This window comes from Python bivittatus, unplaced genomic scaffold (genome assembly GCF_059951505.1).
Source record: "Python bivittatus isolate LINGU-HERP-01145 unplaced genomic scaffold, Pbiv_v1 ctg000700_np1212, whole genome shotgun sequence".
Classification (NCBI taxonomy): Eukaryota; Metazoa; Chordata; class Lepidosauria; order Squamata; family Pythonidae; genus Python; species Python bivittatus.
In genome coordinates, this window is record NW_028277098.1 from 64,575,136 (window position 1) to 64,589,049 (window position 13,914).

General features: G+C 38.4%; 1 protein-coding gene across 2 annotated transcripts in view; it reads right to left on the minus strand.

Moving 5' to 3' along the window:
• Nucleotides 1-3,021: 3,021 nt before the first annotated feature.
• The window catches only part of PLXNA2 (plexin A2), a 459,753-nt gene continuing 448,860 nt past the window's right edge, over nt 3,022-13,914 (minus strand). For both annotated transcript variants that reach the window (XM_088153293.1, XM_088153294.1), the window contains exons 30-32: nt 12,687-12,899; nt 10,337-10,487; nt 3,022-7,856 (exon numbers count right to left, since the gene is read on the minus strand). In XM_088153293.1, the coding sequence (XP_088009419.1) occupies nt 7,761-7,856; nt 10,337-10,487; nt 12,687-12,899 (460 nt within the window). In that variant the 3' untranslated portion in view covers nt 3,022-7,760. The remainder of the gene's footprint in view (nt 7,857-10,336; nt 10,488-12,686; nt 12,900-13,914) is intronic.

Consider the following 13,914-nt stretch of genomic DNA (forward strand, 5'->3'; position numbering starts at 1 on the left):
AGAAGTAAATATATCTCTCTCCTTATTCTTACCAGCTTATGGTTTATAATACAAATGGGATAATGAAATCTGATAGACTCTAGCTCTCATGGAGTTCAAATGGTCTTTCATGTTGGTTATTTATTCTTTTCCAACTGCTGCTGCTGCTGTCACATTTTCCTCTAGGGCTTGGTCCCCATTCAGTCTTTTCCCTTTTTCCCCAGAGCAGATTCAGGCTATTTTTATTTCATTTTGTCTAGTGAGCTGAATCCCCTTGACAGGTGGATGTAGATAATACTGTAGCCTAAAGAAAGGATCACTAGGGAAATCACAGCATCTGGTGCTGCTAATGAAAAATGTTCTCATTCCTATGTAATGAGTAGGTTTTCTCAAAGTAGATCTCCAAAGATGTACCTGCAGCCTGCAGGTACTGAGAACAAGGAGTTATTTGACCAAACCTCTCCTATTATATTTTCCCATGATTGTTCTGAATTTAAATTCCTACCTTAACTCTATTTCTCAGGGATGTGTTTTTCCATAGTGTTGTGGAACATAAGGCTGCTTACCTGCTGCAAGTCAATATTCAAGATTTCAGTATTTGGGCTTTCTAATTAGAAAAGAAGGTAAATAAGGCAGGATAAAAGTGTACATTATAATTCATGGTGATATGATAATTGAGGTCAATCAATTTTTCTGAGATCCAGTCCTGATAAAATATATTTTTTCATATAGACCCTGAGTTTTACTTCTCTATCACAAAAGAATCTGATGCCTATTGAGTTTAAGAGGATCAGAAAAAATGACATGGCTTATAATGGCTATATAATAGAAGGCAATAGAAGGATGTGTCTGTGTACTTTTTACTATGCTTTTCACTCCTGTTCTGCTTACTGGCTTTGCACAGCCATGTGGCTGCCATCTTGGGAACCAAATGCTGATCTAGCTTTTGGCTTGATCTATCAGAGATCTTTTAATGTTCTTAAGGCATACTTAGCTGGGTCTAAATACCAATGTTTACTGAACAACATCAAAAGGGTAACATTTGGCATGAACATGGGTAAACTTCTTGTGGCTGTAATTATTGGTACAACTCATAGAAAGCAACAAAATGGCAGCCATCATAACAAATCTGCAACTATGATTTTTCAATTACTGTCTCAACTAAAATCAAAAACACAAAGGACTGTTTACCAGTAAATGCAGTTGTTAATGGTTCCATCCATTCAGACACTGTATGCTTGATCAAAAAATTGTATGGGTAGCACTGGACTTGCTCTTAGGATTAGATATATCCTTTTGTAGACTAAACTTTGCTTAGAGATTAACTTTCTAAGGAAAACAGAATCCACTTGAACTATGCAAAGCATACTATCAGGTCAAACCTTGTCTCCTTTATTCAGATGAAACAAATTCAGGATCATTCATCCAGAAATTATAATGGTGACTGAGGACATGTCCACACTTCTGGGTTGCTCTGTCTTCACTAAAGGGCCACCAACAGCTTCTGGAGGGCAGGAATAGATATTGCCTTCTACTCACTTGCAGGTTATCATAAATCTGCTCATGTTTTCCTGCTCCAAGTTCAAAAATAGTTTCCAGGTTGATGCTGATCCAAGTGTTATTTTCTAGTTTGCTGTCTTTTCCTTTTTCTAGGCAAAGCCTTGCACTTCATTTGGCTAGTGCAGAGGCAGAACTGCCCCCTCACTTGATTTGATAGTTGCTGCTCTGTAGCTCTCTAATTGCTGCAGCTACTGTTGAAAAACAGCAATCTCAAAATTGCTTGTGTTTGTTATATTTCAGTATTTTAATAGCATAGTGGTTATAATAGCATAGTGGTTAAAACACTTGCCTGATATGTGCATTGGCCCAGTGGTAAAGTGATAAGCTTGGTGTGTGCTGAGTCTTTTTTCTCCCTTTGTTGCAGGGAAGGATTTCTTACACAAAATTTTTCATTAATCAAAATGGATAATACCAATTTATTTCTAATTCTTATCACTATATTTATTTTTGTGCCCATACTTTATGATTTCTATATTTGCTATGCATCTAAGGATTCTTATCTACAGCTTTGGTGAGTTTCTATTAACTTCTTTTCCTCTTTTTTACCCTTTTCTTTTACCAGCTTGAATTGCCTACAGTTGTGCAAATTACCAGGCTCAGTTAGCTCTATCCTTGGCTTATCTCCCAACTGTGAACTGGGAGGAACTCCTCAGCTTGATTTTTAGTTCCCCTTTATGCTGTCCTAGGTTTGGCTGGCTTTGTTGCTGGCTAGGGTTTTGGGGATTTTCTGTCCTGAGCTGCTGTGGGGACTTTAACATCTCTCAGTCCCTTGGCTGGGAGGTGAAAAGTTTGTTATGAGCTGCCAGCTGGCTGTTGGCACTTCTGGAGTTGGCATACCTATAGAGCTCTGCTGCTCCACTCAGCTTTTGGCTGCTTACACCATGCCTGATTTTTTTCACATTGCCAGTTGACTGCTACACATGGCACCAAGCCAACTTTGTCTTGGTATTTTCTGATTTCCTCCTCTTTCCTTTCCTGTCACCTTTCCTTTTCCCTCTTCCTAACACATGTACATAGTTTCTGAGAAGGCATTCTTCTTTTATAGTTGGAGGTTCAGGTGTCATCCAGTTAATTCAGCTGTTTCAAAGTTATGGAAGGAGAGAAAAGAAAAGGGGAACTTAGGCAGGCCACTGTGAACCTCTCCTTTCTTACTTAGAGAAAGAAAAATAGTAATGAAAAAAAATCTGTCAGGGTTTGAACTGGTAACATTCTACTTGTCAGACAAGTGTTATAACCACTATGCTACTAAGATTCCTGTTTTTTAGCAGCTGCAGTAGACTTTATTGACCCAAATGCAGGAAATGAATTTTTGTTTTAAAGCTTATTGTTGTGCCTGCATATATGTACATTTTAATACTATAATTTTGTCATATAAATTTAACTTTATATAGATATACTTTTGGGTCTGTCTGTGTATATACACACAAATATATATATATATATATATATATATATATATATATATATATATTTCCAGGAAATTCCATGAGTAGGACGGAAAGCAAGTGACAACTGCTTTCCTGGAATGATATGTTTAGAGGGCAAAGCAGCAGAATCGTCCAATGGGAGGCTGTAGTAATGTACAATTCAGACTGAATATTTTGCAAGCCCTTGCAAAGTGTTTCAGTCCAGATAGGGATATCTAAGCTATTATCAGCACAGGAGAGGAGCTCAGTTTAAACTCAAATGCTATTTAGAAGTACTTTAGAGAAATAGCCACTACTGAAAATATTTTTTTTAAAAAAATGGCTTGGAATCCCTACAACCAGAAACACGGTATCTCAGTGGCTGCTTTTCTTACCCTGTGACTTAAACAGTACTAGCATCATGAAATGGGAGGATACTTTGATAAAAATACCTAGAAGTTATCTTAGATTTTTCTGATAGGAAATCAAAAGGCATTCCATAGTGACAGAGATGCAGTCTTCATCACTACATTTTTCCTAAATAAGGCTGAGATTACCACTATCCTAAATAAGATGGAGAATTTGTAACTACTTTTAAGATTTCATCTATAAGGAAAGGAAAACAGTTTAATTTCTAACTTATTTTAGTATTTCCATTGTTAATTTATTCTGAGTGCATCTATAGCACATTCAGCTGTTTACCCTTTTAATGGAACCTATTGCACGAGAAGCTATATAGGTTAGGGAGACCTGCTGTTCTGGCAGATGAAGTGGCTGCAGAATTTTAGTACTGGGAGGGAGGGAGGGAGGGAGAAAGAGAGAAAGAAAGAATACAGGAGAGGCAGTCAGATCTGCGAACACAATGGAGTTTTATAAGATAAAGGTCTTCAGAAGGAAAGAAACATCTGAGTAGCACATTGCTATCTCCTTACTTTAAGCTCTTTGGGATAGCACTCATGTGAAAGCTAAAATGAAATTATTCAAAAAAGAAGTGTAAGGACAGTAATTCCAAGAACATAATCTCTGGCTTTGATGTAAAAACACCTGAAATGAAGCAGGCTGGGAATGACACATCAGGGGAAGATAGCAGATTAAGGAATTCACCTAAAACAATCGTGGTGGTTCTAAATGCTCAAGCCTTGTTGTTGTCCAAAGAAATGAGCACTTTAACTTACCTTACAATATTTAGGTAAATGCCTGTGAATCTGGCCAGTCTTTACCAACTCTTGAGCATGGCAAAAGGCATTGCAGGTGGGCATGGTTCAGACTGGGAAGACTGAGGTCATACAGCAGCAGTCTATACTGTTTATAGTCATATAAATTAACCATGAAACGAAAGCCACACATTTGATTCCAAATTTGTGTTAGAATAAATTGTATCAAGCTAGCATGCAAAAACTATTGGATGAAGTATGATTGCCTGGAAGATCTCACCCAGCCTTAGGAATAGATGTTACCCATCTGCAATGGGAAACTATGATTGTAGAAAGCAGTAGTTGCTATTAGAGGACATATGCAAGCAAGTATACTTGAATCAACATGTTTGATTCCTGCTAACTCCATGAGGATTTTTCCAATCCCTAACTTGTTCATTATTAATTTAAATAGACCAGCAGGTCCAGCACTGATGATACTGTCTAAATCAGGGTATCTATAATAACTCATTGCCTTTAGATGAGAAATCCATGTGAATTATCTCTTTTTCCACTTCTGACTAAAGACGTAAAAAACTGTCATCTAGATGCAGCCTTAGTTTGGAATATTGAAGCTTCATATATATATATATATAGTCCATCTATCACAGCAGTAAAAACTAATGCATATAAAATGCATGAAAAAAGCCTAAAGAGGTTTCATTGTGAAATGCCTGTAATTGGGGAAGTGGAAATTCCATTGATAAAAACGAGCTGCTAAACTTACTATCTTTACCAATGAAGTTCAGGAATAAAAGAGACATTTCTTCCTTTGCAATCACCTGCAAAAGGACATGGAGGTAATGCTTCTGAAAATATGCTGTCCTTCTAAGATATTTCCTGCATTTGGCTCCTGGTCTCTGCTCTTGCCAAGTCAGTGTAAATCAGATTTTTTTGGCTGCAAATCTTTGACTACTGAGAATGTCAAAGGCTTTGGCTTATTGCACAAGGTCAGTCATTAGTATTTCTTTCAGGCTATTAATAGGGCCCAGGGAAGCCTATGGAAGTAAATTATCAAAGGGAAAGGGGGTTTGACACTGCTTTAATGAATTATAATTAAAGCAGTAAGTTGGTCCTTTTGTTTACCCCTTTGCTGGCAGCATTCAGGATAATGATTAGAAGGTAAAAATGGGAGATTCTTACAAAGTAAGCAATTCAGTTGAAGTATGTGGTATCAATCTCACCCCAGCCTTTTGTGGAAGCAATGTCTCCATTGCTTGGTTGGGGCGGGAGGAATCAGAGTGGCATTTTTCTAAGACACATCTACACACCACTGGGAAAAATGGGTTTACTTTGTCAGGAGCTATTTTCTCCTTCCTCATGTGGTGGCTAACCAGAGAGCACTAGTATATGAAGCCCATTACAAAAGGACTCCACACAATTAATGAGAAGCTGAGCTATGCTAATAAAGCAATGATGTTCAACCATTTTCAGGCTATTCACCTCTGAAATAGATTTCCATCTGTATCGACTTGCTCTAAGTGTATAGAGTGATAGTATCAGAGGCTTTCCCTCTGTAAATGTCCAGGGAGCCATTTTGGAGCATGGGGTCAACAGCTCAACCTCCCTCAGGTTAACTGTTGTGGAATCTCCTGCAAGCATATCATGAATGAAGAATGTAATGATAGCTGCCCTTTTCAGTCTGAATCCTGGCAAAGTTAGCCCCGGATATAGGATGGATATGAAGTGTTGCAGACATGGAGCAGCAACAAAAGTTTGGGCTTTGGAGATTTCCCTGTATCAAACTTTATAAAGTACTAGAGCTAATTGTTATTTCTGACAACCTCCACTTCCCAAAACTGTTAGGATTTTAAGTGATAATATCCCCTGATTCCATTCAAAACAGCTGTGACCAAATTTTTCTAATGGTGAAAATGTGACAAAATTTGGGTAGAATCATAATGCAAGCCAAGATGCCTGTCCCCAGACACACTGAGAAAGCCATTTTGTTCTCTCCAAAGTCTGACTTCACTCAAGGGAACTGCACTCATGGGGCCAATATTCTGCCTTCCATTAGGTCTAATCACCTTGCTCTTCTTATCACCCCTCTTAACTGTAGCCTGCCCAAATGTCAATATTTATTACAGAGAGAAATGTTTACAGCAGCCCACCTGCTATTAGCACTCTTTAAAGGACTTTGGTTTTTTTTTTTGTTGTTTAATTTTTTTTGTAAAGAGCAACAACAACTCACAGACATCATCAGCCATCTACTGATCACTTAGCAATGGACTGCTAGGGTCAATTAAAAAACCTAATCTGAGACAAGACACATGGACACAGACAAGACTACAGTAATTAGCCAGCATGTAGAGTGTGCCATTTCCTTTTGTCCAGAGAGAAGGTCCCCCTCACTTCCCTCTCCCAGGAGACATTGAAGTCTTATGCTTGACCTCTGCATGACCTTTCATATGGTGTGAGAAAAATGTAAATGCCATTTGTTCTGATTGCATAAGTGAATTCAAAGCAGGAAAGCAATAAATATGTCACCTCACTAGGTCTACACTGTTCAAGTACTGCTTGCTGTAAACACTTTTTTTAACCGCAAGAAATCACGCAGTGACAAGGAAAAACAAACAACCCAAAAGCTAACTGATCAGTCAACACTCTAAGCAACTAAGAAAGCCAATCAGTTTTTATATGAATTGCACCTACAAAAGTGCATAATGCACCAGTTTCATTTTAAACCATCACAACTTTCTTAGCTTCAAAAGGACCAGACATTCCTTAGGAACACAGCTGTCAGATACATAAAAACAGGAAGGAATCATTTCAGTGAGGGGGATCTTGTGTCAAAGTAGAAGAGGAATGAAGGACTTTCATAAAATCATAGTGTCCCTTCAATGGTAGGTAAATAAGGAGTATTAAAAAAATATCAGTACTCTATAAATACATAGTTGAAGCTGGATTTCAGCACAGATGAGTTGAATGACCAGATGGCTTTTCCACTCACATACATTCCTGCTAAATGACTCTTGCAGATACTGAACGCTGGGCTTTCCTTCCCAACTGCACTATTTAAAAGGTTTGGTGCAAATTTGTGCTCGTGGGGATATTTTTTAAGTTCCCAGGCAGAGGAATAATGGAGTTTTTTTTAAAACATTCCCTAAGGTACAAGAATCTACTTGCAAACCATCCATCTGAGCCATGAACAACGAGGTCTCATATGATGGGAGGGGCAATGTGCAGTGGAATCTTCAACAAGATGTGGCCACTGTGTTTTTGTTACCTTTACTTTTTTCTTCTCTTTTCTTTTTCTTAAAAAAATTTTTAAATAGTGTTTTCGTTATCTCTTAATATACATCAAACAACTTTCATGCAAAGCAGCAGTCATGGAGAAGCCTCAGCTTCCAAGGACCTTCAAGGTTACAGCTTGAGTAGCTGAATTTCTTGATAAATCCAACTGATACTTGAGATGCACAGTTGCTGTTGTTTTCCTTCATCCTTTCAACTGGAATTTTGTGAGTTTTGAGCTAAGAATCTGGGGCAATGTTTGCTTCTTTCTGGAGGTTCACACAGTAGTTCAGATATGTTCTTGGTGGCCTCCTTGCCAGTTTCCTTCTTAATTCCCCAAAGTCTTTGCAATCACTCCTTATGTTTTTTCTAGGAGTTCCTGCTCCTTTCTTCAGCTCTCCATAGACATGGCACCAATGAGCTGCTCTACTTTGTATGCCAAGCGCTGCCGGCGCGCCTGCTCATCCTGCTCCAGAGCCCCAATGATCTGGAACCAAAATCAATACAAACATTTTAGAAAGGACAGAAAATAATAAGAATGCGTTGGGTTTAAGTGGACTAAAAGGCGAAGGAAGCAACAATGGATACAAAGAAATGGTCTTAGAAATTCATGGTAATTTCTTTGTCTATATAATATACATTGATAAGAACACAAGTGTTCAGAGTGACGCTCTGAAATGTCAGCCTTATGGTGTTCTTAAAACTTATGGTAAATCTGTGAATAAGAATACCTAAGGGTCTCTAGAATGTTCATATAAGAAATTAAATATTAATATAGAACCGATAGCCAACACCCAGTCTTTAGCTCTACTTTCCAGAGAAAATGTAAGAAATGAAAGCACAGAGTTTAATTGCGTTCATAAACCCCTCCTTATTCTGACTTACCATGTTGGCTCACACTGCCAGCAAAAAGCACAATTATTTTCTGGAGGCTACATTTCCTGTACCATAGCAAATGGCTGCTGCGCCATACCATGTATTTATACATGCATTTAAAAGACAAAAGCCTTGCCTTTAATGGTTGTAACTGCAAAATAGGCATTTCTTAGCACTGCAAATTAAAGGGCTGAACAGATGGTGGGGACTTAGGTTTCAAGTGATGCATCCATCAGAAGAGAGCATGTATTGATAGCAATATTTTGTACAATGTATAGGATTTGGTTGTGCCATGCAATTTGTTTCTGGGAACATTGCATACGGTCAGACAACCAGACAGATTTTTGTAGGCATTCAGAGAGTAATGCAAATCTTCAATAACCACAACTCAAAAAGCCCCACCTTCTGCTTTATCTAAAGACTGCCCTAATCGCTTAATGATGAAAACTTATTACTTATTGCAAGCAAATTCCCTTAATATATGCCTCTTATAGGCATTATTTCATGATATCCATCCTTTTTTATATACTGTACAAATTTTGAGCAGAGAGCAACATAGCAAAATTTGGAGACATGTAAAAAATGAAATAAATTGAATTTTGGCTTGTGTCAAAGTCTGGAACATGTGAATTAAATTAGTTAATTGATTTGGTTTGCATTTTAGGATTTATTTCCCATCCCTAGCCATTAGTAATTTCATTCTATTTGAAATAAATATTGGACAATGGCCAAGATAATGGATATAACTGGAAACGAAACAACACAACACAAAAATAAGTAAAAACGTTTATATTCCTAACATAAGTCACTCTTTTTGCTTATTTAGCAAGATGCTTATTTAAAAAAAAAAAACAATAACAAGAGGATTCACAAACCCATTTTTAGGATAAGAGACTAGGTTGTGACTTATTGGTATCCACAATAAACCAAAGGCCTCGTTCATTGTGAACTCACATAAGTGTTCCTCATCTGTTCTTACTTTTACTTTTACTTTTACTAAAGTACTTTAATATGCCCAGGCTGTGATAAATAAAAACTAATTGTAGTGAACATTAGTCCTTCATATTTTGTAGTATACTTATATCTTTGTGTTATGCATTCATTTTATGCTTACAAACTGCTCTGAAAATAAATTGGAATTATTTTCCTAACCGTCTGCCTCCCAAATGGACATTATAAGCTTTAGCCAGCTGTATTTGAAAAGAAGGGTACTTTCAAAAGTTTATTATGATACTGTGTCCTATATTGGCAGAGCTGCACTATTCTTAGTCGTAGCTAGCAGTTTGAGTCATTCATGGGATCAGCATGGAAGCAGAAGCTAGTACAAAGTTAGTCTGCACTGGAGAGGGGAAACCTTGACTTGTGTGCTGCATGTAGTCTTGAATCCTTTTTTTGTGGTTCTCCAAACCCAGCAAGATATGCAATTTGCTGCCAGATTTCAATAGTGCAAATAATGGTGGCTTAATCTTCCAGCAATTTTTGGTGATAAATTAAGAAAAAATAGATGCATTATTTCTCCAGTTGGTTTAGCACACAGAGGGCCTTTGGGGTTTGATCTGTGTTTATTCTGTCCTGCTGTGAGAATGTCTGGTTGTTATTAGGTGCTGTTCCTTGGGCGTTTATATAATTGTTATTATGTTGTTTTATTGTTTTCATCTTGTTACTGGATTGAGGAATGTCAGCTGCTTAGAGTTATGCACTATTGGAGTGGCATATAAGCTCAAACAAGCAGAGAGAGAGAGAGAGAGAGAGAGAGAATATCAAAATAAAAAGGGGGAAATATCGAACTGTCTTCCTCTAGCTGTGGAAAGACTGTGTAGCCCTGATCTAGATTGTAATGAGTACCAGAAGCAAACAAAGTCAAGAAGCCCACAAAGTTCAACACAGAAATAGGCTGCAGGTTATAAAAAGCATGAACCCAGAAAGCCATAATTAGGGAATATGAGGACAACATATGGGCTTAGAATTTTAAAGCCCTCCTGCCAAGATATTCAAAATGTCTCATAGATTGTTTATGACAACAATTATGCAGTGAAGTGTTTAATCAACAAATTTGTTCCCTGAGACCCTCTGAAGATAGAAGTTTCTCACCTCCTCGCTGTATTTGCTGACATAGGAGTATATTTCATTGAGTGCGCTCAGCATGTTGAAATCAACATAGTGCAGACGTGACTGTTCTGCGAGGTAGGCATTCATGTCCTGGTCACTGATGGCTGGGAGTTTTGCAATATCTGCATAATACCTGCAAAGTAACGGAAAGAATGGTTCAGAAACAGAACTGAATACTTATAGCACAAATATCTGAGAGAAAAAAGAAGCAGCAATCAGGTATGAATTGGGTTGAACCCACAAGTTATTTCTGCAGGAAAACTGCAACAGAAAGGATAGAATGAACAAACATCAGGTTGATTTTGTAGGATATGTGATGAACTTTAAAGTGAAATACATGTTTTCCTACTAAACTCATGCCATAATAAATACACAATATTTAAATGACAGAAGAACCTATTAGTAATGTACAATACCATGCACATATACATTGTTGTGTTGTATATACAAGTTGTCTTATTGACAACTATTTGTGATAAAGGGATAACAAAGAACCAATTCCACTTGTAAAGTACTTCTGTAGTTGGATAGGAGGAAGCCCAGTAATAAAGCTAAAAACTAGATTTAGTTAAATGTACAGAAAGAGACTTATGTGAGGAACTAAAAGATGACCACTGGAGTTGACAAATGACAACAATAATTTGTTTATGCTTTCCTATTTGGCATTGTTTTTACTGTAACATTGATGCTATTCTATTTTTCAGTAAATTTTATCATCTGGGTCATTCCAGTTAGGGTTCAGGCCTGGATACAGTAGTGAGATTGATTTGGTTGCCCTTATTGATGGCATCTCGTTGGATCAGGATGGATTGGTGCATCCATCCTAGCCCTGCTTGATCTCTTGGTAACTCCTGATGCCATCAATAATGATGTACTTCTGGACCTTGTGGATGAACACAATGGTTGGGAGTGAGGGATGTGGCCCTATGGTGGCTTTCCTCTTTCCTCTGGGGTTGACTCCAGTAACTATTGGCTGGGAGAGGTCTAGACCTAAGACCCTGCTTGGTGGGATTCCACCAAGCAGGTACCCCTGCTTTATTCTCTCTGCACTTCTATTTAATATCTACATGAAGCCATTGGGTGAGGAGATATGATGACAGGGAGTCAGGTAATATCAGTATGCTGATGATACTGAATGATACATCTCTATCCCGGGCTGACCAAGTGATGCTGTCAAGATTCTTTCTCGGTATCTGAAAGCTGTAGGGATCTGGATGGGGAGAGGTAGGCTTAGGCTTAACCTTAGCAAAACTGGACCACCACCACCACCACCACCCGGGAACTTAATATCTTTAGTTCTAAATGGGTTAGTCCTCCCCCAGATGTTGCTGGTGTTAAGAGATCCTCCTAGGCTCTTGTCTCCTGCTTGGAGAGCTGGTGGCAGCTGTGGCTAGGAAGGTCTTTGCACATATCCATCTTATGCACCAATTATACCACTCCTAGATTGGGAGGCCCTATTCATGGTCACTCCTGCTATGGTCTCCTCCAGTCTGGACTATTGTAATGAGCTCTACATGGGACTACCTTTAAAGATCACTTAGAATCTACAGCTGGTCCAGAATGCAGTGGCATGGGTAGTTATGGGCATGCCTTGGTATGCCCATGTAACATCCCTACTTCCCAAGCTGTACTGGTTCCCAGCAGGCTTCCAGTTGCATGTCAAGATGCTGGTTATCACCTATAAAGCATTTTTATGACACAGGGCTGGGTTATGCATGTGACTGCCTATCTCCAATTATTTCTGACCATACCACAAGATTTGACAGGATGATGCAATCCAGGAAACATACCTTCTCTATCATGGGCACCTGACCTATGGAACCACACACATCCAAGGTTTGGATGGCCACACGCCTGCTGGTCTTTCATATGGTGTTAAGGACCTGGTTCTTCCCCTTAGCAGGGGGCCAGAATGTTGGGTGAATCTGTCTTTAGTGACTGATTGAGTCACTCTGTGATGTGTTGTTTTAATTTTTAAAATTATTTATGGTTATTTTTAATGGATTGTTAGCCACCCAGAATCATATGGCAAGCAGGCAGCTATATAAATTAAATAAATCATAAAATCTATTACACATATTATGCGTACAGACATGCACAAAAACAAGAACATGAACGGAAACAGTATCGGGATTCATGCTGCAATTATTTCGGAATCTGTAAATGGATCCTTAATACTGACCTTTATGAGTGAGGAAGAAAACACAACTGCCACCCTGAATGCCACCCGAGAGCACAGTGAAGTGGCACTAAACTCAGTAGCTGCAAGCTTGGGGAAGCATAGATGAAGAGTCTTACCATGCAGCACATACCCTCTATTTTAAATACTGACCTTTCTACCCAGCTTTTATAGCTGGGTATATCCTTGGCATACAGCAGCTTATTAGAGGGGGAATCCTTGCCCAGACGATGCTCTGAGGTGGAACATGAATCCATAAATGTCTGGGCTACAACTGAGAGGCAGGCATCGGTGATGCTTCCCTTGTGGATGTCAAAGACGAACTGTGGATTTTTAATTACGTTCACCCAGAAGCGAAGAGGAAGACTGTATGGCATAAATATGCATCATAAGTTAAAAAAAAAAACAGTAGCATACTTCTCTAATCCTAGATTTCCTTTTTTCTTTTCACAAAAATGTTAAATAAGAATAGTAGTAGTAATAGTAGCAGTAGTGAATAATGTGGTAGTCATAATGGTATTTGGCAATGAAGGGGAGTTTTTAACCATATTTAGCATGATGCTCCAGCCAGGCTGAATATCCTCTTCCTGTACACTGTTAAAATCAGGGTACAGAATTACGATGGAGCAACTGGATTTGAATTCATTGGGTTATTTGGGCTGGAGACCTAACCAAAGAGGGACTTCTTTCTGTCAGTTGAGATAATCCCTTTTCCCCCTTGAAAGTCTTGCTCTCCATATGTTTTTTTAAAATGCATTAATAAGCATCTGCAGTGTATATTTCATTAGAAGTCCCTTATCGTGGATTTACAGTAGTGTGTTCCAAACTAAATATTTTCAGTGATGATCTTTTTTCTAATTGTCCCGCTCTTCCTTTTAATCTTAGGATGGAAGACGCTTCAGTTACTAGGTAACCTATCACTAGATGCCACTGTCTACCTCTTTTGCCCACAAATACCAGGATTATGCTCTGAAAGAAAGGAGGCCCAAGCCTTGAAGCTGTTCTCTGTGTAATATGAAATCTAGGATAACTAGCAACAGAAAGAGAACCATACACAGGGACCATGTAACATATTTTTATTTCCATTTTCCTGGGCTGGGAAAGAAAACCCCAGCGTTGTCAAAGATATCAATTCCTTTGAATAGAGAGTTGTAAAGCTTGCTGTAAAAATAAATCAAAAAGTAAAATTGAACCCCTTTGATTTTTTTCTGTGAGCCAGAGAAAAATATCTCTATCCTACCCTAATCAACAACAAACCAGAAAAGCATCTTTTTCTTCTTTTGATTTCTCTATCCTTGCTAGTTAAAACTCTGCTTCACTGAAGACCCAGGCACCAGGAGACTGAGGAAATGCAATTTTCCAAGGCTCCTGATGCCTTGAT